The following is a 26,827-nucleotide window of genomic DNA, read 5'->3' on the forward strand; positions in this document are numbered from 1 at the left end:
AAAAAAAAAAAAAAAAGAGGGCTGGTGAGATGGCTCAGCGAGTAAGAGCACCCGGCTACTCTTCAGAAGGTCCTGAGTTCAAATCCCAGCAACCACATGGTGGCTCACAATCATCCATAACAAGATCTGACGCCCCCTTCTGGAGTATCTGAAGACAGCTACAGTGTACTTACATAAATAAATAAATAAATCTTTAAAAAAAAGAAAGAAAGAAAGAAAGAAAGAAAGAAAGAAAGAAAGAAAGAAAGAAAGAAAGAAACCTGCTGGTTGGAGGCATGGTAGTTACTGTGTCCCCCTGGAGGAGGGAGGAGAAGGGGACCAGCATCTGTGGTTACTGCCCAGCTGGCTTGAAATAGCATGAGGCTCTGTGACCATGTCACCAGCAGCTCTGCTATAAACCCTCGTTTTGGAGTAGGAGTTAATGCATGACCCTTCTTAGCCATGCCCGATGTGATCTGAGCACAAAAAGAAACAGATGCCTACTAAGTGCTTCTTCTAGGGCCGCCCTGCTGTATGTTTCTTTCCTTTTGTTATTTTTTTTTTTTCAAAAATCAATGAATTATTGTTCTGGGGGGATGTGCATACCACAGCACACATATGAGGGTCTGGGTTGTGTAAGGGAGCTGCAAACTTTTCTCAAGAACACAGTGAGACTTAACTTGGTTTTGAGGGCTTGGCAGAGTCCAGAACATTCTCTGAGTCCTGAAGGAGGCTTTGGGTGAGACATGGGAAGGCAGCCGACAAAGAGCAAGCTCAGAAGTGTCCTTCCCACTTCGGGGTACATGGTGGTACGGGGGGGGGTTGTCAGGGAGATCAACCACTGAGTGACTGAATGGATGGGTGCGTTCAAACATTCACAAACATAAGCCCAGGTGTTCCTTAGGCCTCACACCCTGAGGAGCGGGAGGGGGCAGGTGTGTGGTTCTCAGTTGGTGTTGAACGAGCAGAGGATGAGCATGGAGTCAGCCTCAGAAGTTCCCTAAGCCCACAGAGTGGCCAAGAGCCCTGAATAAATAGCCTGGTTTCTTCCCCCAGTCAACTTTCAGGATAATGAGGTGATATACTCTCCCCATGGGAGTTTGAAAAACTCTTCCCTCTGTGGTTTTTCTTTAATTTTAGCTCCTCAGCCATGAGCTAGTGGCTTCTTTCCATTCCCCTGATGCAGAGCTGGGGGGAATGGAGGGACCAGCATTAGCATCATCATTGTCTCAGGGTGGAAGGGCACAACCCCACTGCCTTTCCATCTTCACTCCCAGAGCTGGGCGGTTGGATTTTTCTAGCAGCTTGGGGCTCAGGCTGGATCACCCCTCTCTCCCTCCTCTGAAATGGATTTTGAGTCCACGGGGGGCCAATGACACTTCTGTTCATTTCCTAGCATGGCACTCACTCAGAATATTAGAACATCATGGCTGCTGCTGTGTCACCTCTGAGCATACACCCTTAGCAGCTGAGCCTAGCTTGGGACAAGCATACATTTCCTGGGAGAAACAAGATTTCGCTGTCTGGATCTGCCCTCAGACACCCTAGGCTCCTGGCAGGCCCCCAGGTCAAGGGGCCACTGGAGAAGATGGTATCGAGGTCAGGAGCTAGGAGTTTCTAGATCTTTTAGCATCCCTCCAAGGGAGGTTGGGTCAAGCTGTCAGGAGAACATGGACATCTTGATTTGTTGATGAAACACCTCAGTGTCATTCCACAGAAAAACCCTAATGTCTGCAGGGACTATCCTCTAAGGATAAGGCATGTGATAGAGACCTCATTCTTTGGCTCTATGAGTGGACAATTCTTGTCCTCTTTTCTGCTCCCTCCATCAGCCCAGGGCTGCTGATTGGGCACAGGAATTGGAGTTGGGACACCATCACAGCTGATAGTTTGTCATAGCCCTTCTGGAAACATCTGGCCCACAGTTGGGTTCAAATAATGAGACGTCAGGGTGCATGTATCCATCCATTCATCTCTGATGTGCCTTCCCTCGTATCTCTCTGGAGACTGGTTGTAGAGCGTTGGCTGTGGCTAAGGAGTGGGAGGCTGGTCCATTAATTATCCCTCTCTCTCCAGTACTTAGCACCAGTGGGCCTAGTGTATCAGACACGGGGCCACTGAAGCAGACAGCAGAAGTCCCAGAGATTCTCCGACACTGTAGTAATACACTTGGTCCCGATGGCTGGGTGCATTCTCCTGTGATGGCTTGCTTTTCCTCAATGGAAACTCCGCAGCAGCTTGTCCAAGCCCTGGCTCTTATCTACCGGCAGCCTGCATGTGCCTAACCCATAGCCAGGCTCAAATGCAGTCCTAGTAGATTCTCCATCTACAGAACACCTTCTCTAGTTTCTAGTCTCCTTAAGGTACCTTATCCCAGGCAACTGATTTTCTCGGGCTAACTACCTTCTCTGTATCAAGCTTTAGAATTATGGGTGGTTTGGGTGTTAGAGAAACACACCTGCCACACAAAGTTGGAGGACCTTAGATCAGATCCCCAGAACCTGTGTTTAAAACAACAGCAAAAAACAACCAACCCAAAACAACCCAAAAGGTGGGTCTAGTGGTTCATGCCTGTAACCCCGGCACAGCGGATGCAGAGACAGGCCGAAGCTCATTGACCAACCAATCAGTGAGCTTCAGCATCTCAACCCCACCCTCCACCACTTCATGTACTCTGTATCCATGTGTATATACAGTAGCAAGTACATACCCGCCCCCAAGATAATGCCTAGTTTGTATCCAGATGTATAGTGTTCTAGTTTTCTCAAGGGGAGGTACAGCTGAGAGGACCCAGCTGACACACTCCTAGGATGTTCTCATTGTATCCTCCCCCATCCCCTCCCATGGAACCCTCCTGCCCAGGCCCTCTCTGATGCTGACCTTTGCCTCAGGTGACAGGAACACCCTCAAAGGGCTTTGATGAGAAGGCGTACCTGTCAGCCAAGCAGCTGAAGCCTGGAGAGGACCCATACAGACAACATGCCTTCAACCAACTGGAGAGTGACAAACTGAGCTCAGACCGACCCATCCGGGACACCCGCCATTACAGGTATGGCATCTGCTGAGTGGACAGGAAGGGAAAGCCGAGAAAAGACCAGTGTTGGTCAGCTTGGTTTCTTTCACTCATGTGTTCTATTGTTTTATTGCATTTATTTACTTTATTCATGTGTCTCTCTGTGTGTGTATGATCGTGCACACATGAAAACTGTATATATTTTTACAAATATATAAGATGTCCCCAGTCTTTATCTAGTGACTTTAGACTTTAAATTATCCTCACTCTCAGAATTATCCTGCCTTCTGTTTGTTTGTTCATTCGTTCTTTCCTCCCTCCCTTTCCTTTCCTTTCCTTTCCTTTCCTTTCCTTTCCTTTCCTTTCCTTTTCTTTTCTTTCTTTTCCTTTTCATTTTGGTTTTTTGAGACAGGGTTTCTTTGTGGAGCCCTGGCTACCTTGGAACTCAGAGACCTGCCTGCCTCTGCCCCCACTCCCTGCCCCAAGTCCTGGAATTAAAGGGCACTGCCCTACTATGTTTCAATGGAAAGATCAAGGAAACCCCCAGCTCGGGGCAGAAGGGCCCCTCTGTCCTCAATCAGACATCCCAGTAAGAGTAGCCTGCCAGGGAACCTCAAGAAAACCCAAGACAGTGAGCCACACACTGAAGCATGGGCTCCAGCCCTTCCCTCTATAAACAGTGAAAGGCCGTGGCAGCCCCTTGGCATCCTTTTCTTGCCTCCTCCCCTGGCCCCAGCATCTCCCGCAAAAGCATCCCGGTCTTGTTCCTTGTTCTTCTCCTGTGGGAGAAGGCAAGGTCCTAGACTGGGGCCAGAGAGGCCTTCCACCAGTCAGTCCCAGCTTGGTGTGACTGGACTCGGGCAAGTCAGCAACTCTCTTCCTGGGTTCAGTCTGATGTGTCCTATCTCGAGTATGTGCCATCACCTCTTCTCTTCCTGCCACTGCCTGCCACCATCAGAAACATTCTACTCCTTCTCAGAACCCCTGCCTCCCCCCACCCCCCATGCCTGGCCTCATCTGCTCTTCACTCAGCATGGGATGTTCCTGTGTTCTTCTTTCCTTCTTTTCTTTTTCTTGGTGTGTGTGTGTCAGGGGTGCAGGGCGTGTGTAGTATGTGCTAGACCAGGTTTTACAGTGTAGCATAGGCTGGACCGGAATTCACTGTATGTACTCCAGGCTAGCCCTAAACTTTGATTCTCTCCCAGTCTCAGCTCTCAAGTGCTGAGATTACCGATGCTAGCAAACTGACATTTAAGTCCTTTGTCAGTCAGCCTCAGGGCAGCTTCCTCTCTCTCCACTGCAAACAATGATAGGTTTATGTACTGCTCTTCAAGACCTTCAGTGGACAGCCCTAATCATGGCTAACTCAGTCCTCAGGACCTAGGGGAATCTATGTCCTGACTCCATATGTCAACTGGGGGCTTGGCCTAGATCCTCTGTGTCCACCTTCCCACCTCACTTTGGCTCTCCTCATGTATTTGCTGAGGTACTGAAAGGGGGAACACTGCTGGGGCTTTGTATATCTGGGGCTGTGGTGGGTCAGTGAGGTGCCATGTGCTACTGCTAGGTCCTCTCAGAGAGCTGAGGTAGACCAGCGTGTGTGCACACACATGCACACTTGTTGCAGGGGGAGGATAGGAGGTACTGGCCTGGTAAAGCCAATGTGCTCCTGCGAACCTTGCCTTCCCAGGATACGGCTTCTGCTGGACTCCGTGCTGCAGGCTAGCTCCTGGTCCTGGCCTCTGTCTGGGATGCTACTGTCAGAGTGGGAAATGACATGAGGCAGACTTGTTGGGAACATGAGCAAACCTCCCCGATATAGACATGGGACAGCCTCTTGGACAACTCCTGGCTCCTGGGAATTGGGTAGCTAGTTCTGCTTGCCATCTAAATCCCAGAAGAATGTGGGTGTGGGGGAAGTTCAAGTCCACCCTTCAGACACGTGTAGGAGGTGTGCCTCCTACAAGGAGAGAAAAACATTATTATTTAGCTTCTCTCCTTAGACATGACATCTGGGGACAAGGACAAAGAACTGGGACTCTGTAGAACTGTATTCCCCTTGGGAGCCTGGCTTTGGGAGCAGAAAAGAGCCCCCCCCCCACAACCCTCTTGAGAAAGAGATATTTTTAAAGCGTCTCAGGATTTCTCCCTGGGGTCTCACACAAGCAGTGGGACTCCCTGCCTGTCTGACCTGGCCTCTCTGCAGGGCAGGATGTGGGCCTGGGAATTCACACTGTGAGCTACTGTCAGTGGGGTGAACGCTGTAATGAAAAAACAGTCATTGCTGGAGTAGTGTGGAGAGATTGTAATAAAGAACATCGCTTAGGAAAACCAGCGGAGGCGGGCGCCTGCCTTCCAGCGGTTTGGAGCCAGGAATGAATGCATTCACAGGAGCGATAGATAGGAAGGAAAGGCCGGCGGGAATGAAGGTTTTAATTCCTCTTGCTGAGATGAGAGGGAGTCCGGTGTCCAAAGACAGGTTCAGGGAGCCCGGGGCTGCAGAGGAGGGGGCAGGGACTGCCCTTGGTGGTGTCTTCTGGGAAGCTGTTGTCCTGCAGGCTTGCCTCTGCCTGGTAGCTCCTGCAGGGCTGTTAGTGCTATAGAGAGTGGGAGGGAAGTCCCTCCACCCCCACCCTGCAGGCAGAGTGGGAGGAATTTCTGGCCAGATCCTACCAGAGCTGGGAGACAGGGGGGAAAAAGTATCAAGATGTGAGAAGGCAAAAGGAAGGTGGTTTTCTCTGCCCCCCTCCCTCTGCCCCCAACCTCGCCCCACTGATCTGCCCCAGCAGCAGCAGTAGCCTTATGCTTTGGCTCCTGGCTGTATCCTGGAACCTACACATAGACCCTAAACCTTCCCAAAAGTCAGTGCATGTGTGCAGTAGTACTTTAGGTCTTTGGCAAAGAACCCCCAGGCTTAGGGCACTCCTCAATCGGCACTTTCCTTCCTAGACCCCAGGCCAGGCAGCAAGTGGATGCTGGGCCCTTGGGGGATGGAACATCATGTTGTGGGAGGCAGGCTCTACCCAAGCTTCGAGAATTCCTTCCGCCTTACAGAGCTGTCTGTCCCACAGCACAGCAAAGTGGGTATAGAAAAGCACGTAGTGGCCTAGGCATGCCGACACTGTTTGCCTTTGACCCCCCTCACCTCTGACCCCCTTCACCTCTGACCCCCGTCCTTTCTCAGTTGCCCATCCTTGTCCTATTCCTCGGACCTGCCGGCCACCAGTGTCATCATCACCTTCCACAACGAGGCTCGCTCTACACTCCTGCGCACAGTGAAGAGGTAAGCCCCTCACCCTTATGGGTTGTCATCTCAGTGGTTCTGTCCAGTGGGGGTCTCTGGTGGCCAGGGAGTTTCTGACTAGTTTCTGTGCAGACACTGTGGAAACCGGCAAGCTCTTGTCACCCAAGAAGCTAGATCTGGTGAATCTTTTGGGAGACACAAGAGGTCAAAAGCAAGTAGTCAAGCCCAAGGTCAAATCCAAGAAGGCAGACATGCAGCAGGCTCTGAGTGGAGGGAGGCAGGGCAAGCTGGGTACCAGCACAGCAGGTGCTTGGTAACCATCAGAGAGACATTCCCCTCCTGCACACATCCCACCTCCCCAGCACACTTAGATGCAAGGGGGACTCAGGAATGAGTACCCAGCGACAGTGCTTGGGGTGATGAGGCCTGGGTATCCTCTCTCAGAGAGAGACGGGCCCCCCTCCCAGCCGTGGGGGTGGGCAGGAGCCTCCACAGCGAGAGAGGCTTTTACAGAGATGTGTAAGAAAGGCTGACTGCAGTTTTCTGTGCCCACTGCGCTCCAGCGTCCTGAACCGAACTCCTGCCAGCTTGATCCAGGAGATCATCTTAGTGGATGACTTCAGTTCCGATCGTAAGTACTCATCTTCTCTTTGTCCGCCTCTCCGTGCCCCATCCTGGCTGCTCCCCGAGTTGCTGAGATGAGCTCTCTGCTGCCATCCTGGTCCTCACACACGGACCTCTGTCAAGCAGGGAATCGTTGCTCTTTTCTGGATTGATTTCCCCACCCTGGAGCCCAACAAAGGGCAAGAGCGGTGTTGTTGAAATGATACACCTGTGAGATGACATTAAAAAATAAAAAATAAAAAATAAAAGCAAACGAACAAAGTGAAGCAAGGGGATGGGGAAGTGCTTGCTCTACAAGCATGAAGAACCGACCTTAGATATCCAGCACGCATGTAGAAAGCCAAGTGACAGGGTGCGTCCGTCAGCCAGTACTCAAGGAAGTGAGGGGATGTAGGTGGATAGTGGGTGCCTCACTGGCCAGGCAGTCTAACCAAAACTATGAACTCCAAGGCAAGAGAGATAGAGAGCCTGTCTCGGAAAAAGAGGCAATGAGGTAAAGAATAAAGAGAGAGACACCTGAGGTTGACCTCTGGCCTCCATGCCTACACACATGATTAAGTGTACTCAGACAGACAGACAGACAGACAGACACACACACACACACACACACACACACACACACACAAAACACCCGACATAAAAGAGCCCCTTTCAATATGCAGGTGCTCTCTGGTGCTCCCTAGGGTAGAGTTGGGTTCATAGACACTAATGGTCCTCAATTGACCCAGGAGTGGGGGGGACAGGGCTATCCTTCAGCCATGATAGCCAGTATGATCTGATGCCCATATCTAAATGATCTTGCCTTCCTCCCCTCTGCCCTCAGCTGAAGACTGTTTGCTTCTGACCAGGATCCCCAAGGTCAAGTGCCTTCGCAATGACAAACGGGAAGGTGAGCGCTGGGTCTGTGCCCTGGTGGTCTTCTACCTCTGGGCTCCTGTGCCAGGCACTGTATTATTATCTTAAGACCCTTCAGTCTGCCTTGCTTCTTTCTTCTGAGAAATGGGACCGTGCTGGCACTCTTCTGCCTTACAGGGTTGCTGTTAGGATGACCAAGAGTCTTGTGATGCAAAGCCCCAAGAAAATGGGAGGGATGGAGAAAGGTGTGACCAATCAAGGAGTGTGTCTGAGCATCAGTGATAACACAGTGTGCTGTCTAAAAGCCTAGAAGACGCCAGAGAAGTTCCGAGCACAGTTCCTGTCCTAGGAATGCTTAATATGTACCCAAGGGGGTCAGAGTGACCCTCACCACAGTCATGTTTCTGTGAATATTGTGGCGATGGAGGAGAGGGAGCAGGGTGAGCAGGAGGGACTTCTGTGGTGTAGTGGGCCTCAATGGGGGGAGAAATAGTCAATATAGAGAAAGTAGCAGGCATCTCGAGATACGGGTGATGGGGAGCAAGGGAGGGCATGGCAGGCCAAGCACAGCGCAGTCAAAGGCAGGAACTGACGGGACAGATGCTGCTGCTAGAACCCCCTCTCCCTGGAGGGCGGTGGCAGACACTGGCTCTGCTGACATGCTTGTCCTTAGGCATGACAGCCATTGCTCCCGTTCTGCCCACAGAGAACCTCGGTGCCAAGAGGGTCTGTAATTTTCCAAAGGTAGTGAATGGAAGAGCCAGGATTCCAGCTTGGGAGACACGCTCAAAGGCCAGTCTTTTAGTCTCTCTGTGTTCTTCTTCCTGTGAGAATCCAGACCTGGCCAGCAAGGCAGAGACTGAGTGGTCTGAGGTGAAAGCAGACCTTGAAAGGTGGTGGCACACGCCTTTGATCCCAGCACTTGGGAGGCAGAGGCAGGTGGTTTTCTGAGTTCGAGGCCAGCCTGGTCTACAGAGTGAGTTCCAGGACAGCCAGAGCTATACAGAGAAACCTTGTCTCAAAAAACCAAAAAACAAAAACAAAACAAAACAAACAAACAAAAAAGATAGGTAGAACTTAGACTTGATAAGGTAGATAGCAGGGAGCTATGAAGCTTTTACAGTGAGAGAAATATGTAATAGATATTATATAAGAAAGGCCATTTAAGCTGTAAGAATATCAGTGAGTGATATCTTCAGACTGTCATGGAAGAGGCTGAAGAGAAATGTCTCTCCGGCCACTATACAGTAGAGACTATCAGACTTGGGGATATGTTGTCCTAGGGTTTTGCCAACAGTAGATGAAAATTTATGGTCACATGTTTTCTCTATTCCTTTCAGAAGAAAGGTAAGACTTAGGCCTTTTGGACTGCTGGCCAGTCAGATAGAGGCAGGGGTGTGGCCAGGGAAGTGTCTCCAGAAAGTGACCCATATCCAGAGGTCTCAGCATGGGGGACCATCCCTTCCCACAGCTCACAGGACGTGGGTGGTTGCTCTGGCCTGGGCAGAGCCAGCTAGGCCTTTGCTATCCTGACAGGCTGTTCCCCACCACCAGCCCTCAGCAGAATAGCCAACGGCAAAGCCAGTTAGTGAGCAGTTAGTGAAAACACTAGGAAATGAAGGTAGGGGACAGAAGAACCTAATGCATGGGGTCCTCTGGTTCCAGGCTCCCTCCTTGCTCTACTGTTGGATGTGACAGGCTGTGTTATGGTGGCTTCTAGTCTTATAAGTAAGAAAGAAGCTGAGGCTTAGGGGTGGGGATGTAGCTCAGTGGAAGAGTGTTTATCTAGCATGTACAAGACCCTGTGTCTGATCCCCAGGACTGTAGAAAGAAAGAAAGGAAGAGGGGTGGGAAGGAAGAAAGGAAAGGAGGGAGGGGTGGAAGAGAGGAGGGATGAAGGAAGGGAGGGAGGGAAGAAGGGAGGGAGGGAAGAAGGGAAGAAGGAAGGAGGGAGGGAAGAAGGAAGGAAAGAAGGAAACCAAGTGAGGCTCAGAAGGATTAAACAACACACTCAAGGTGAGTGAATGGCTGGCATACAAACCCAAGCCCTGCTCAGTCAAGATGATTCTCTCCCTGTCACATCTGGCTGTGCAGCTGGAAAGAGCCATGAAGGCTCTCAAAGGGATAGGTTTTGCCATCTGGTCTGTCACTGACTCAGCTTGTCATGCCATCTGCATCTGCAGCATTGAGTGACCCTGGGTGGCAGTGAAGGTGAGGGAGACAGGGAGGGAGGAAAGAAACAGAGGCACAGAGGGGAGGCTAGCTAGCCACAGTAGCTCAGAGATCTCAGCCCCTGAAACAGTGAGGATCCTGGGACTTTGGGTGACACTAGTAGGGTGGTGGCTCAGCCCCTTCCTTTCCTTTTGCAGGACTGATCCGGTCCCGGGTTCGTGGGGCAGATGTGGCAGGAGCCACAGTTCTCACTTTTCTGGATAGTCACTGTGAAGTGAATGTGGAGTGGCTGCAGCCGATGCTGCAGCGGGTAATGGAGGTGAGCCCCCTGTCTGTGGGAGCTGGACCCCTGTTGCTCGCAGCCTTCACTGTCTGCAGAGCTGGGCTGGCATTGCAGGTGGCCTCAGGGTCTGCTCCCCCTAAGAGACCCCACCGATCCAGCTGTCTCTCCTGAAACATGAGTATGATTGTCATGCTTGTTCCCGCTGGGGAATAAGAATCACATTGTATGGGAGTTTGGTGACCCAAGAAGCTCCCACTGTGATGGGTGCACAGGATCCTGGGCTGGGGGAGTCTGTGATCAGGCTGGAAAGCCTGGTGGAAGCAGGACAGACTGGAATTCTCCAAGAAGGAGAGGAGGTAGCAGGAGCCTCCTGCCGTGTGTCTGCTGTGTATCAGGATGGGCTGACAGAAAAGGATGAGGTCATTACAACAGAACCCTAAGAGGGCAGGTAGCCCTGCCTGGGTGTGGTACATGTGCCTATAGTCCCAACATCGGCAGGAGGATCATACCTGAGTCCAGACCGATTTCATGGTGAAAGGAAGAAGGGAGGAAGAGGGAGAAGGAAGGAGAGGGGAAAGAGGAGGAAGGGAAAACAAAGGAAGAAGAAAACAGCCCAGGTTTTAAAACAGACAATGGATTTGAATGAGCATTTGTTTAAAGACTTATAAATGGCCACACATAAATAAAAGTAGCTCATGGGTTCATCATTGGGGAAATGTGATTGTACCTCATACCTACAAGGATGGCCAAAATCAAAAAGACAGTAATGAGTGTTGTCAGGGTGCGCACACATGGGAGCCCTCACACATTGCTGGAAGTAGTGGCAAATAAAGCAGAGACGTTAGAAGACAGTCTGGCAAGTTCCCGAAAGTTGAAATAGAACTACCCATTTGACCCAGCAGTTCCCCTGCATCCTGAAGCAGTCAGGGGGGTGTCACTGATTAGGAGAGATCCCAGGAAGGCTCAAAATGACATGAGAAGAGAGAGAGTAGTGCTGTACCTGGAGATGGGTGTGTGTGGTGATCTAGTCCAGCCTAGGGTCTTCCAGGAGCCTGGGAGACTGTGGCACCCCATGTTCCTGAGGTCCTCCTGCAGAGCAGGCAGCTGGGCCTTTGTGTAAAGCCCCTGACCTCACACCTTTCCATCCTCCTCTTCTAGGACCACACCCGTGTGGTGAGCCCCATCATCGATGTCATCAGCTTGGACAATTTTGCCTACCTTGCAGCATCTGCAGATCTTCGAGGAGGTGGGTCCTGCGCCTCGGGAAGGGCCTCTAGGCTTGAAGAGAGGCAGGCAAAAGCAGGCAAGAGCCCTGGTTCAAGAGCTCTCCCCAGTCTCACTCTGCCAATCCTTCCTAGGTGAAGAGGAGGAGGGAGAAGGAGAGCCTGGGGTTGTAAGCGCTTTACTCACAGTCAGAGGTGGGGCCAGCTCATTAGTCATCCCTTCCCCTCATGGCGGGCACACTCCTCCCTAGTGCTGCTGGTCCGGGGAGCTTGGCCATAGTCCTAGGGGAAGTCTTCTGAAGAGAAGAAGTTGTCTGGACAGAAAGAACAGGAGCCTGTGGCCTCTCCTGAGTTCCAAATACAGAGGCTATCAGCAGCAGCCATTCACCACATTTGCTACTGAGCCTTGAAAAGCATCTAGTCAGATTTACTATGGGCTATTAAGTATATAAAACCCACAGCAGTGGTTAGGATTCTAGTGTGAACAAATGTAAACCATCTCATTGGTGTTTTGTATTGATTGCATGCCGAAATATTTTGGATAGACTGTATTAAGACTGTTTTATTCAGGGACTGGAGAGATGGCTCAGTGGTTAAGAGCACTGACTGCTCTTCCGAAGGTCCTGAGTTCAAATCTCAGCAACCACATGGTGGCTCACAACCACCTGTAACAAGATCTGACGCCCTCTTCTGGAGCTGTCTGAAGACAGCTACAGTGTACTTACATATAATAAATAAATAAATCTTAAAAAAAAAAAAAAAAGACTGTTTTATTCAAATAAACTTCATGTTTTCATGTAACTCCTGGGCTTTTTTTTAACTATTAATTCATTCATTTATTTATATTTTACATGTATGTATATGTACCATGTGCATGCAATGTCCACAGAGGTTAGAAGAGGGCATCTGATCCCCTAAAACTGGAGTTATAGACGGTCATGAACCACCACATGCATGGTGGAAATGGAACCTGGCTCCTCTGACGAGCCTCAAATGCTCACAACTGCTGAGCAGTTGCTGTAGCTTAGCACCTCTCAACCTGTGGGCCGAGCATATCAGAATCCAGAATATCAGATGTTTACCTCATAATTTGTAACAACAGCAAAATTACAGTTATGAACAGACAACAAAATAATTTTTATAGTGGAAGAAGGGTCACCACAATATGAGGAACTGTATTAAAGGGTCACAGCATTAGGACGGTTGAGAACCGCTGCCCTAGCTTCTTCTGGACTCTTTTAGATGGTATATGTGGCTTGAGTTGGTGGCTTGCTCTTATTGTCCCTTTTGACAACCATGGATCCTGATATTGAGCTGCCTAATTCAGGGGACAGTAGCCACATATGGCTCTTTAAATTAATTAACATGAGATAAGATTTACAACTAAATTCCTTAGTTGTCCTGGCTACATTTCAAGTGCTTATTAGGTTTTGGCAGCCACACAAGGTTTTGGTGATCCCACTGAGCCATATAGATATAAAACATGTCTGTCATACAAAAACTTCTGTTAGATATTGCTGCTCTGTTGCTGGGAGTTAGTGGGCATGGGGGATAGGTTTTCTCTAGGGCTTGGTTACACACTAAGTGGACCCAACCAGGAGTTAGACCTTAAATTTGGGTAAGATCCTAAGAGAAGCCAGCCCTTTCCCCTCTGAGAAGTCACCCCGGGGCCTTTGTACTTTGTCTTAGTTACTTTCCTGTTAGTGACAAAACACTATGACCAAGGCAACTTATAAAAGGCAGCGTTTATTTAGGGGCTCATGGTTCCAGGGGATGAGTCCATAGCCATCACAGTGGGAGGTGTGGCAGCAGGCAGGCACGCATGGTGCTGGAGCAGTAGCTGAGAGCTTACAGATGATCCAAAAGCAAGAGGCAGAGAGAGCGAACTGGGCCTAGCATGGGCTTTTAAAGCCTCGAAGCCCACCTCTAGAAACATACTTCTGCCAACAAGGCCACAGCTCCTAATCCCACCAGAACAGTTTCATCTGGGGACCAAGTGTTCAGATAGATTAGCCTGTAGACGTTGTTCTCGTTCAAACCAGCGCCCACTTGCTGCTGCCCATGTCTGGAATTCCCTTTTCCCAGATGTCCATATGGATCATATATTCTTCATTCCATCCTTGGTTAAAGAGCAACTTGTTAGAGTTTTGTTGACTAACCTTGCTATAATATGGATATCTCATCTTGTTATTCCCTTTTTAGCACTTTGCAAATATACTTTGTAGCATTTGTCTTCTCAGGCTGGCACAGGTGAGCTAGGCACATGTGTCAGTGTCAGTAATGGTACAATGGCTTCTGGGATCCCACTCTGATCAGAAGAGACTAAAAGGTGGAAAAGAACATCTAAAGCCCTCTGAGGCTGTTCCCTATCCCACTCTCATTCTGCTTTGCTTGTAGGGTTCGACTGGAGTCTGCATTTCAAGTGGGAGCAGATCCCGCTGGAGCAGAAGATGACCCGGACTGACCCCACGAAGCCCATCAGGTCAGCCTGCTGTGTCTTTCAGGGGAGCGCTCCTTCTTGGGCCAGGGGCCTGGGAGGCTCTTTGGAGGGTGTATCATCACTCAGGTCTTCAAGGGTGTCCAGTCTGGGTGCTGACTCTGTCTGAGCCCTCAGACCTGCCTGTAAGAACAGAGAACACTGGGACCATGGGAACAGTTGTGAGGCCCTGAAAGCTGGCCAGGCCTCCTGCCTCAGCGACTCTGCAGAAGAGAAACTCCTGGTTTCCACATATCATGGTTTCACCTTCATTCTCTGTCTCCCCAGGACACCTGTTATAGCTGGAGGGATCTTCGTGATTGACAAGTCCTGGTTTAACCACCTGGGAAAGTATGATGCCCAGATGGACATTTGGGGAGGAGAGAATTTTGGTGAGTCAATCAACAAACCCTAGTGAAAACACAGGAGCCATACCAAAGCTCTGACTGAGCAGTCTATACGGCAGGCCCTGGTCTTAAAGATACATTGTTTTAAGTCATTTAATCATCATAAGGGCCCTCAGAGGTAATTGTCTCCATTCTCTTGATTAAAAAACAGGAAACAGAAAGTGATCTGTTCAGTTAGACAAAAAAGTTTAGGTGTGCATGGGAACCTGTGATCAAATGGCTAAACGTGTGTGTAGGAACAATAATGACTGATCACAGCTTAACTTTGTGACTGTTTCTCTACCAGAAGGGGTAGGGAGGTATACAACAGCGCATAATAATGATCATGTGTAATATGGAGTCAGAGGCCTGGGTACAAGCTCTGGCTCAGCCTCTTCAGTCTGTTTGGATTGGGGTGAATTAAAGCTCTTTGGGACCCGGTTCCCTCCAGAGCTTGTTTTGAGTAGTGAATGAGGCTATGGCCATGATCACTGTGTGAGACCATCAGAACCACAAGGGTGGGACCTCCTGGACTGCCTGGGACAGCAAGAGGGAGATGGAACAGAACAAGAGAGGAATCAGCTGCCTGTGATTCCCCAAAGTGCTGCCACATGAAGCTAGAGCCCAGGCTCCAGCGTATCTGGTCTGGGTCACGGGGAGAAGCAGTGAACTTGGGTAACCGCAGTTTATTCTCTTGGAAAAAAACAAAAGAAACAAATAAAAGAAACCACAAAACAAGGAAAGAACCTGCTTCCTGGGATTCTGGTAAAGTAGGCATGAGACTGTATATATACCAGGCCACACACACACACACACACACACACACACACACACACACACACACACACACAAATGCAACTCCCTGCCTGGGTGTTCGCAAAGGATTCACTTACAATATGGACCAGATATGAAGACCAGCCAGTACAATCCTGGGTGGTGCTGTGGCCACAGGGAGCTGTTGCCAGCCAGTCGCAGGTCTGAAAGATGGGGAAACAAGCACCCCTTGGCAGGCACTGTGTTCTCATGGGGGTGTGGAGGTGTTGCCCCTCACCAATCTCTATCTGCTGCTGCCTCCTGCTGGCTACACCTGCATGCCAACGGAAGGAAGCACCAGGGCTCGGGCAGTCTAAACAGAAGGAGCCTCCCAGAGAAACCAGGGTCCTCGGGAGCAAGGGTAGTTGTCCGGTCTTTCTCTCAAAGCTCCTCTCACAGTCTCCTTTTCTACCTGACCAGCTTTCTGGAGTAGTGGGTAGGGTGGTGGTCTCCCACCCAAGTGACACTAGGACACAGGTCATGGTGTAGCCTTCCTGAGTTTAGTCAGAAAGTACCATGTATGACAGTTGTTCACAGCAGAGTTCCTGAGGGGTGGTGAGGTATTCTCAAGGCCTGTGTGAGGTGTTAAGGCGTGAGCTTTGTCCTTTCCTGCTGCACCGGGGAAACTGGAGCACAGAGGGGCCAACTAACCAGGTGGAAGCAGACACAGGATTTTCTCTGCTCCAACCACTCTCGGAGTGTATAGGCAGCGCTCACAGGAGTAAATTCTTGGAGCTGGGGCCCCGTGACCCTTGCATCAACACCCCATTTCTTGTGTCTGGAGTCCTAGTGACCTGCTTTGTGTCCTGGTCTCAGCCTGAAGGCAGCTTTGGCAAAATAGCTTTCCTATGAAGCTGAGGCAGGCCCAGCAGGGTGGAAAGAACCTAGCCTTCCTACACGCAGACATTTCTCTCTTTCTTTCTTTTTTTTTTTTTTTTTTTAAAACAGGCTGGGAACTGACAGAGAATCCAGTGAATGATCAAATAGCTCACTTCAAACTCTGCCTGAGGCAAGGGCTCCCGGGCTGGGGAACTTGAAAGACAGAGCTGAGAGAGGTTCTGGCCAGGCTTCTGTTCCTCAGAAGAAATTCAAAGAAGTGTCTAGGTTGACTGTGGCCCTCAGAGGGTCAGGTGCTGGGCCAATTTTGAGCCCTGAGACCCCTGACTCTGATGGCTTTGAGCCTTTTATTTTATTCCTTTGTTGAAAGACAGGAGTCACCCAAACTGAACCATGCTCCTGTGTCCCCTGAGACATCTACAGACAGGAGGCCACCAGGAGTGGGGCTGGCAGATGCCCAAACCTTGAGGTCACCTTAGAGTTTCTTCCTCTGCTCAGACTCTGCAAGGACTCTCACATCCTTCACAGCGACAGTCAAAGCTCTATTGCCAGCTCCTAGGTTCTTCACAGAAGCCAGTGCACATACTCCAGTCTTGTCGTTTCTCAGACTCTGACTCACTAGCAGGCCTTGGTTGCCCAGAGCTCACAGGCTATGCCTGTCCCTCTAGGTTTGTACCCTTCTAGAAGCTTCTTTCCCTGAGAGTCTCATGACCTGTTTCAGATCTTTGCCAGCTTTTGCTCTCTGCTCTAGTGTCCCTTTTGCAGCTGAAAAAGTTTTCGAATCAAGGCCTAGAGTGATGGCTCAGTGGTTAAGAGCACTGACTACCCTTCCGGAGGATGGGGATTTGACTCCCAGCACCCACACAGCAGCTCATAACTGTCTGTGACTCCAGTTCTACAGGATCTGACACTATCTTCTAGACTCTTCCAGCATCAGGCATGCATCTGGCACACAGACATACATGCAGACAAAACACCCAAACGCATACAAAATAACAAAAGAGAAACTCTTTACTCATCCTAATTTAAAATGTAGCCCCACACCCCCAACCCTACCGTCCCTTTCCGCCCCTGCATCTTTTCCCTCGCACTTATCACTCCCCATGTGGTCCATGTTCCTCACACAATCTCGTTGACTTGGAGTTTTTGTTTCCCACTCTTATGAATTTTACCCCCACCCCCAACAAGAATCTAGAACAGTGCACTGCACACAAGAGACGTTCAGCTAGTATTTGCCAAGTGAACTAAAGAGTTTTACTCAAGTGTGGCTTGGGCTGGGGAGTGCTCAAAGTTCTTGCCATGCATCTGTGAGGACCAGAGTTCAAATTGCCAAAACCCACAGAAATGCCAAGTGGTTGTGGTGGCCCACATGTAATTTCAACTTTTGAAACATGGAGATCCCTGGAACCAGCTGGCTAGCCGGAGCAGCTGTATCAGCTAGAACCCCTGCCCCAGTGAGGAAGACAGAAAGCAAATGGGGGAGGACTCCTGACATTAACCTCTGGCCCCATGCACATGTACACACACACGCACAGACACTCATATGTGCACAGACACACACACACACACACACACACACACACCTACTGTGCCCACACAAATGCACAACACATGCATACCTCTCAAACACATACGAGTCAGAGAAAGAAAGAAAACTGATATGTGGCTTGATAGACAAAGTATGAACTTTGTATTGCAATGTTGCAACTTTGTAGTTCAGTGATCTTGGAGAGGCTTAAAACAAAACAAACAAAACCCGGAACTGCCGGGCTGTGGTGGCGCACCCCTTTAATCCCAGCACTGGGGAGGCAGAGGCAGGCGGATACAGAGAAACCCTGTCTCAAAAACAAAACAAAACAAAACAAAAACCCAGAACTGGGATCAATGATGTGTTCCCTTTATTTCAATACTGGGGAGGGGGAGGCGGTAGGATCACTTGAGTTCAGGAGTTCAAAACCAGTTTGAGCAACATAGACCCCCATCTCAAATAAAACAAGAAAAGTGACACATGCGGCAATCCAAGCACCTGTGCTGAAGCAGAAGGATGGCTGAGACTTTAAAGCCAGCTTGCACTACAGGCTGCATAGCAAGTACCAGACCAGACAAAGCAAGACCATGCGGGCTGACTGAGATAAGGTGACCTCACTAACATATATAACAGCAATGGTATATAGGTATGCGGTATATAGGTGTGTGTGTGTGTGTGTGTGTGTGTGTGTGTGTGTGTGTGTGTGATGTATATGCACATGTATGTATGTGTGTATGGGATAAGCTTATGCAAGGAAACACCCCGTTTTATCTAGCACAAGAGCTCACACCCCAGCATATACTTTCAAGGAGACCCCAAAGAAAAAGAAGTCTGTCCCCTTCCCTCCTTCCCACCATCACCTGGAGGGATCCCTCTTCTTCTGACACTGTCATCTCCTACAGAACTCTCCTTCAGGGTATGGATGTGTGGTGGCAGCTTGGAGATTGTGCCCTGCAGCCGAGTGGGCCATGTCTTCAGGAAGCGGCATCCCTACAACTTCCCTGAGGGCAATGCCCTCACCTATATCAGGTAGGTCCCCGTGGGAAACACCCTGGGGAAGCATGGGGTTCCCCCACTCTAGACACCCCCGGCTCATTACTCACCATGCACGTGCCCTTGAGTTGCAAACCTGTATCTCAGGCTCAGTTTCTCCATTTGCCAACCCCAGGTCTGATACCCTGGCCATTTCTGAGGGTAGAGGATGAACTTGGAGCATTGTCCCTAGGTCTCTCTTGTCTCGAATTCCTTTCTCCACAAGTCTCAGACAAATGGCCAAGTGACTAATATATTGCTGTCCTTTTTCCTTGAACCTCAGTTGTTGGCATTGGCTGCCAATGCCTCCACATTGACTTGGCCTGGTACCCAACCATGGATATTCCCAGCCACAGAGGACACTTGGTCTCACAGGAGAGTGAACAGTGTCTTGGAAGACCATTCCATGATCCATGGTCCTGATGGAGTTGTTGGGGGAGGGGAGCTGCCCTGCTAAGGTCTTGTCTTCCCCTCACCTAGCCATGCTGGTTTGTATGGGTTGGACCAATGCTTTCCACATCTAACTAATGAATGATCTAAGTTTTGACTTCTCCCAACCCATTAAAAAAAAAAAAAGATTTATTTAGGAATGGATGCCATGAGCATTCCTGATGCTTGAAGAGGCCAGCTGAAGGTGCCAGGATCTCTTGGAACTGGAGTTACAGATAGTTATGAGCCACCATGTGGGTGATAGAAACTGAACCCAAGTCCTCTAAAACAGCCACAAGCCATCTGTCTAGCCCCCTTACACCTCATTTTTATAGAAAAAGTCATCTAGAGTTACTGCAGATACACAGACAGAACCAATACCAATTTTTATATGCAGATGATATTTACATAACATATTTATGATAATAACTCTTCATGGTATTCAAGAAGAAAGGGAAAGCCTTTCTTCATTCTTTCTCTCTCCCATTTGCCCATTCATCTTTTCAGAAGCAGCTATTGCATTAAAGTCTTTAAATAGAACTATCTGCTCTTAGGTCTATCGTGTTAGACTTCAGCTATATTATCATGTGTAGTTTGTATGTAGAGACTCACATGTTTGCCTTGGCAGGTTGTCGTCATATGTATTTCCAGGGGTGTGGCTCTCTGTTATGTGCCCTTCCAGCGTGGTTCTCTGGCTCTGTATCACAGCTGTCCGTCTTCATCAGCATCACTAGCCACCGGCTTTTTCTCCAAGGCTGCCTCATTCTCCATTGCATAGAAATATTTTCCCACCGAAGAACACTTATTGTGCTGCCAGTGTTTTGTTAGGCAACTATTTTTGCGTGTGTCCCTTTTGTCCACATAACAGGTCTTTCAATAGGACAGATTCCTTTGAGTGGAGAGCCTGTCAGGGGTCCTGACAGATCACCCTCTGGTCAGACCAGACCGCTTCAGTTTACATTGAGCCAGTATTGTTTTCCCTGTAAATCTGGGATTCTTGTTGCTCTCTATGGCATGGATAGAGCTCATCTTTTTCTTCTTGTTAATCAACAGTCAGCCAGACCTGATAGTACAGGCCTGTAGTCCCAGCTTCTTCAAAGGCTAAGGCAGGAGGATTGAAGTTTCAAAGGCTTTCGAGGTCTACAGAGTGAGTTTAAGACCAACCTATTGAGCTTATTGAGACCAAATCTCAATAAAAGGAAAAGAGGTCTGTGGTTTGAGCTCAGTGGCAGAGTGCCTGCCTGGCAGACATGGGGCTGTGGGTTAAGCCCCCAGCACCACATTTAAAAGCTGTAAGAACTCACACTGGGGACTGGAGAGATGGTTCAGAAGTTAGGAGCACTGACTGTTCTTTCAGAGGTCCTGAGTTCAATTCCCAGCAACCACTTGATGGCTCACAACCATCTGTAATGGGATCCAATGCCCTCTTCTGGTGTGTCTGAAGACAGTTACAGTATACTCATATACATAAAATAAGTAAATAAAATCTTTTTTAAAAGAAAAGAAAAGAAAAGAAAAGAAAAGAAAAGAACTCACACTGACCCACCTTGACTGTCCCCTTGCCTGATGACTTGCTTTTACCCTTTCTTCTCTGCTCTTAGGAATACAAAGCGAACGGCAGAGGTGTGGATGGATGAGTACAAGCAGTATTATTATGAGGCTCGGCCCTCAGCCATCGGGAAGGCCTTTGGCAGGTGGGTCCCACGGACTCCCCCGTCTGTCTCCCCCAACCCATGTTTGCACAGCCCGGGAAGTATGAAGTAGACGCACACTGGACAACCTCTCGGTCTCTCTAGTAACCGAGTCCTGGCTCTTCTGGCTCCTCTGGGCTCTGGGAGGGAGAGTGATTCATGGACAAGACCCTGGTCCTACATACTTCGTGGAGACAGATAAGAAGAGAAGTTTCCCCGTGAAAGTTGAAAGTGTAGCCCATTCAAAGCTGCCCTCAGGAAGAACATCATCTGAGGGAGTCGTTATGACAGGGTTGTCTGCAGAGGACTGTGCAAATTTGCCTCCATACCCATCCAAACCTGTGATCTGTCAGCCTATTTTTCCGGTCACGGCCTGAGATGGCCGCTGTCTAGTTAAGCGTTTTGAAAATGCGGGTGGATTATGAAATCAATTTAGTGAATCAGCATTAAAGAAGAAGATGAGACGGAAACGATAGATGAATTTTGTGCCAAGCAGACTAGAAAATCGGGGTTGATTGCAATCTGGAGAAAGTATTGTTTTACGAGGCTCATTCCATTGTGTGTGTGTGTGTTTAGATGTGCACCCACCTGAGTGTCCGTGGGATGAAAGGTGTGCTGAGCTCTGTGTTCCTTTTGTAGTTTGAAAACATTGTTAGTGATCAGTTATAAATGAATCATCCCCCCATTTATTTATTTCTGTCTACCCTTAAAAAGAAAAAGATGAGCCATTAAGTACTTAATATGTCCTGAGGCCCCCCTCTCATCTAAGCCCTCCATGTTTCCATATCCTCTTTTGATCTTCACGAAACGCCCCCAGTGAGCAGCCGCGGCCCAGTTTACTTGGTTAGGCTACGAAGGTCCTCAGATGACAGCTGAGGAGGGTGAGATTCAAGCGCCTGTCCCAACAGCACATCAGAAGGTTGCGACCTGCCAGACTCCTGAGAGATGTCCACAGCTCGCCCTTCTCATTAGACCCTGTCTCCTAAACTGGACGTTGATGAAATCCTCTGCAAAAAAGATGAGGCCAGTTTGTACATGCTAACGGGGTCTCGGGGAGTAAGAGGCTGAGGGTGAAGTGTGGTCCTGTGAGCTCAGGGAGGAATTGAGAAGACAGAGGAGATATAGAACTGAGTGTTCAGGTCAGATGTTAGTGAGGACTACCTGAGACATGTGGTCAGGGGACCAGTTTCCCTCTGTGGTCCCCCGGGGTCTGCCTCCCCACATCTTTCCCCAGCTTTGTCTTTCCCTTCAGTGTGGCCACGCGGATCGAGCAGAGGAAGAAGATGGACTGTAAGTCCTTCCGTTGGTACCTGGAGAACGTCTATCCCGAGCTCACGTGAGTGTGGCCCCCTTCCAGGGTGGGGACCAGTGACCTGCCATGCCCTGAGTCTGGACCCTCCGGTCTTCTTCTTCCCTCTGAGAGGAGGCATTGCTGAGTTATTGGTCAGGCGTGATGTGGCTGCATTTTTTACCAGACTGCTTCCCCGGCGAGGAATGGATATTGTCTCTAAAGGAAGACAACAGTGCGTTATGCAGCTGAGGCCAGTCTGCTTTCCTCCCCTTTGACCCTGTTCTCTCTCTCTGCTGAACACTCATCCTGAGGAGATAAAGCCATCAGAGCACAGAGCTGTTGACTGCAGACCCTGCTGCAGAAAATGAGATGCAGCTACCGGTTAGGCCGGCCCAGTGGATGCATCCATTTAAACAAATATTATGCATCCATTTAAACAAATACTATGCATCCATTAGTATGTAATCACAGAGACCAAAAATGCACAGGAAAATGTTTGCTCTAGTGAAGAGGAAGCAAAATGCAAATGAGGCTTGTGGCTGTGTGGGCCATGTGCTCTGAAGGGGACAGAGAGAGGAAAGCCAGGATCATGATTGTGACAGGGTGGGGTACCCAGGTCCCTTCTTCCTGATTCTAAATCTTCTCTAGTGTCTTGGTCACATGGCTCATTTCCCCATCTTCTTTAGATTTTGACTCATTTGTCCCCTTCTCGGGGACACTTTGTCTAAACACTAAATTGACAGTGGCATTCTTCCCTGGCATTCCTCTGAAGCCCACATCAGCATCACACACACACACACACACACACACACACACACACACTCACACACACACACACACACACACACTCACACACACACACACACCGGATAATTTGATGTCATCTCCTGCTCTTGCCTAGAAGCTCCCCGAGGCAGAAGTCAAGAAGCCATTGCCCGTTTTGTCCATGGCTCTCCTCTGGTCTCCAGAATAGTGGCTATCACAAAATAGACACTGAGTAAACACCTTTTAAAATGAACATTTTTGAGAGAATAAACTCTAGTGAGCAAGACCTGGGAGTGTGTGGAGTTAGCCTCCCTCCCGTGGAACAGGCAGCCAGGGAGCCACTCCTTCCCCTGGAGCTGCTTCCTCTGGAGGGTGCTGGAGGGTGCTGTCGTAGCTTCCTGAGATACTCCACGCTCACTGCCTACAGGTTCCACAAGGAGGGGGAACCTTTGTCCTCCGAGGGCAGGCGTATGCAATGCCTGGAAAGTTCCCATTGTTAGGTTGCAGCCAAGTCCTGGAAAACAACTAGATGCTGAACCCAGATACTGTAACTCAAAGTTCCAAATACAGCCTGCCCGAAAAGCAGCAAACCGACTGCTGGGAATTTCTAAGAAATTCCTGAACAACAATCCAAGTGACACCAGCCTCCTTGGAAGCAAGTTGGCAGCCAAGTAGCTTCAGTACCTCTGGCCCCTAATTGAGAGGTGTAGCACATTGATTCATGAGAAAGCAGTAAGCGTGCCACATCCCGAAGGACGAGGAACCCACACTTGTTTGTGTGGCACATCTGAGACACCAAGGAATTGAGAGTAGCCATGTCTTAACTACTGTTGAGGGTCCTACATTTGGATGGCATTTTGGACACTGAGCCAGCTAGAGGGCCTGAGGAGTCTGTGGCTAGGGATTCTGGGAGAACTAGACCCATACCCCTTTCCACACCCCAGACCTCCACCCCAGTAAAAGAAGTACTCTAACCCAAACCTGAATCCATCCCAAGATAGGGCGGCATGTTAAGTGTGCTTTGTTAAATCAGGAGACTGTGGCTCCTGCTGTGGGTTCTGTGGCTTCTTCCTATCTAGCTGGCTTAGCTCCAGGTCAAAGTGGAATGGGCCAGGGGTAGGTCAGAGTCACCTCAGTGGCCCTCCACATGGAGGAGCCTCATAGATCACATGACTCAGGTGGTCACCACAAAGTCTGAGAAGGCTAAAAGAGCGTTCACTTTGCTGGGCCAGCCTGCAATTCCTGCCACAGCGCTGCTCTGAGTCTCGGCCTAGCTTCAGCTGGCCTGCTAATTCATCACTTTTATTAGGACTGTCCCAACCAGCCATGCAGACTGCATCTCACCATTATAGGGTGCTAGTTACATTGTGGCCATTGTAGACTCATTACAATAACTTCAAGCAGATGGCAGGAATCATTCTAACCAAAATAGTATGCTGTAACAACCTTCTAGTCAGCGTGGAAGGCAATAGTGGATGCTATTTCTATGAAGGCATTGTGAGGTCTAATGGTTGCCCTGCTTAGAGGAGAGTCACTGGGGGAAGCAGGGGCAGACACAGAGGAGCACACATAAACAAGTCAGCTTGGTTGGCTCTGCCAGGCAACTGAGGAACACTAAGGGGATTGCCATCTGGGCATCTAGAACTGCTGTCCCAGGGACACAGAGCAGAGGTGCCTCTGCTCTTGGCATTGCTGCCCAACACATGTTCCTTCCACAAGCACCACTGGGGAGAGCCCCCACAGGGCCAGTGCCCGCTCACCTCTGGCAGCTGATGAGCTGGCAAGAAGAACCTAGGGCGAAGTCAGAATAACCCCGTGCCGCTTGAAGCATTCCCCTGGGGCACAATTCTCAGAGGTCCCAGAAGGCACCTTGTGTTTGTGCAGAGAGGAAAACCAGCACTCAGGGACTGTGAGGCTTTTCCTCCTAGGAGTTGCAAACTCAGCTCCTTCCAGGGGTCACAGAGGCAGAGGAAACAAAACAAGCAATGGGTGAACCGTAAGGAGTGCAGCTGCCCCTCAGGATAGACGGTGAGAGTTCCTGAATCCCCGGCTCTGAGGGCCTGCTCTCAGAGATGCTGGACTCAGGTTTTGCCCTATGACCTTAAAGGTTTTACTTTAAGGGTGCGTGTGTGAGTGCATGTGTGTGTGCGTGCATGGATGGTGTGTGTGAGTGCATGTGTGTGTGTACATTCAGAAGTGCACACTCATTTGGGGAAGCAAAAGGCCAGAGCTGGATGTTTTCTACTGTTATGACCCACCATCTCTCTTGAGACAGGGTCCCTAACTGAACTTGGGGTTCACCAATTGACTACATTGGCTGGCAGCCGAGTGAGAAGCTGCCTGTCTCTGCCCACCCTGTACCACACATACAAGTGGCCATACCTGGTTCTACATGGCTGCTGGCGTCTAAACTCAGGTCTCTGTTGCTTCATGGTAGACACTTCATCGATGGAGCCATCTTAGGCCTTTACAAAAAAAAAAAAGATTTCAATTAATGTATTTATTTAATGTTGTTGGGGACTTGGACGCTGGTGTGGACAAGTCATAGAACTCAGTTCTCTCCCTCTACCACGTGGGTCCCTGGGATTGAACTCAAGTTGTCAAGCTTAGCAGCAAGTACCTTTACCTACTGAGCCATCTTGCCAGCCCCCTCATTTTTAAAAGCAGCAGTAACCCCTCTGTGCAGATCAGATGGAATGTGTCTGATCGCAGCAGCCACCTCCGCTCTGGACCTGTGCAATAAGTCTGGTTCTGAAGGGAAGTCTAAGTGATGGGTGCTACCACCAGGGTGTGTGAGGGGGACTGAAGGGAGCTCTCTGAGGCTCCCTGAGAGCAAATCAGTACTGGGGTCCCATGGTCTCTCGGACAGCCTGGGGAAGACCTGCTTTGGCTGAGATCCTGTAAGGCTGTCCACATCAAGGAATGGCAGACATGTCTCCTCCCATGGCCCAGGCTCTCTCTAACAGAGGCGTTAGGGAGCAGCAAGAATCAGGCCCAGGGTTGTATACTGAGTCCTCCTGGTTCCCACATAGTGTGTGATGGATGCATAATTCATGGGCCTCCCCAAGCCAGGCATACAAGCCTGTGTCAGCTGAGGATGGTCGCCTCCCTAGGTTTGCTACCCAGAAGTTATCACTGTGTGTGTGCATGTGTGTGCATGTGCTTGGGCCTTCTGCTGGCACATGAGATATTTTAATAATGTGATAGCGTGAAGCCTCCCTCAGCAGCAGGCTGTGTACTGGCAGGTTTTCTCTCACAGTCATTTGTCGTGGGTGCAGGGTTTCTATCCTGTGCATGTACCTAGCCCGTACCAGCTGCTGAGTAAGCAGACATTCCCAATGCTTTCGGTATCAGCCATTCTGGCATGAATATCTTTTAACACAACCAGCTTATTTTTCATCAAGTTCCTTAAACGGGCATTCTTCAGTCAAAGACGTGTACTTTAAGGACTCTGGTGATTAATTCCACAATGTTCTCTCCCAAAGCTGAGTTAGTTCATGCTCTCACTGGTAGAGTAAGTCTCATAGGTATTGCCAACCGCGAGCATTGTTTAAAACACACATATACGGGACTGGTGAGATGGCTCAGTGGGTAAGAGCACCCGACTGCTCTCCCGAAGGTCCGGAGTTCAAATCCCAGCAACCACATGGTGGCTCACAACCATCCGTAACAAGATCTGACGCCCTCTTCTGGAGTGTCTGAAGACAGCTACAGTGTAGTTACATTAAAAAAATAAATCTTAAAAAAAAAAACGCAGCCACTGCTTGTGGACGTTGTACATCGTGGTGCGCACTAGGCTCCGCACCACGATGTACAACGTCCACAAGCAGGGATGTGTGTGATGGTCTGAAGGTCTCTAAGACTCTGTGTACAGGGGGCTGGTGAGATGGCTCAGTGGGTAAGAGCACCTGACTGCTCTTCCAAAGGTCCGGAGTTCAAATCCCAGCAACCACATGGTGGCTCATAACCATCCATAACAAGATCTGACGTCCTCTTCTGGTACAGTGTACTTACATTAAATAAATAAATCTTAAAAAAAAAAAAAAGTATGAGGATGGAAAAACAGCACCATTAAAAAAAAAAAAAAAAAAGACTCTGTGTACATAGCTAATGCATGAGTGCTACACCCGCATCAGCTCTAGAGCAGATTGGGGAAACCCCATCATGGACCCAGCCAGGTCCTGTA

The 26,827-nt window shown here is 49.4% G+C and overlaps 1 protein-coding gene across 1 annotated transcript in view; it reads left to right on the forward strand.

Annotated features, from left to right (window-relative positions):
- Positions 1 to 26,827, forward strand: part of Galnt16 (polypeptide N-acetylgalactosaminyltransferase 16) — an 86,636-nt gene that overhangs the window by 52,471 nt on the left and 7,338 nt on the right. Inside the window, exons 2-12 of the mRNA XM_021201495.2 lie at positions 2,871 to 3,028; positions 6,177 to 6,275; positions 6,800 to 6,867; positions 7,684 to 7,749; positions 10,085 to 10,206; positions 11,329 to 11,416; positions 13,791 to 13,875; positions 14,158 to 14,261; positions 18,336 to 18,462; positions 20,496 to 20,588; positions 21,838 to 21,921. Coding sequence (XP_021057154.1) covers positions 2,871 to 3,028; positions 6,177 to 6,275; positions 6,800 to 6,867; positions 7,684 to 7,749; positions 10,085 to 10,206; positions 11,329 to 11,416; positions 13,791 to 13,875; positions 14,158 to 14,261; positions 18,336 to 18,462; positions 20,496 to 20,588; positions 21,838 to 21,921 — 1,094 coding nt within the window. The remainder of the gene's footprint in view (positions 1 to 2,870; positions 3,029 to 6,176; positions 6,276 to 6,799; positions 6,868 to 7,683; positions 7,750 to 10,084; positions 10,207 to 11,328; positions 11,417 to 13,790; positions 13,876 to 14,157; positions 14,262 to 18,335; positions 18,463 to 20,495; positions 20,589 to 21,837; positions 21,922 to 26,827) is intronic.

The sequence above is a fragment of the Mus pahari genome, chromosome 7, assembly GCF_900095145.1.
Source record: "Mus pahari chromosome 7, PAHARI_EIJ_v1.1, whole genome shotgun sequence".
Lineage (NCBI taxonomy): Eukaryota > Metazoa > Chordata > Mammalia > Rodentia > Muridae > Mus > Mus pahari.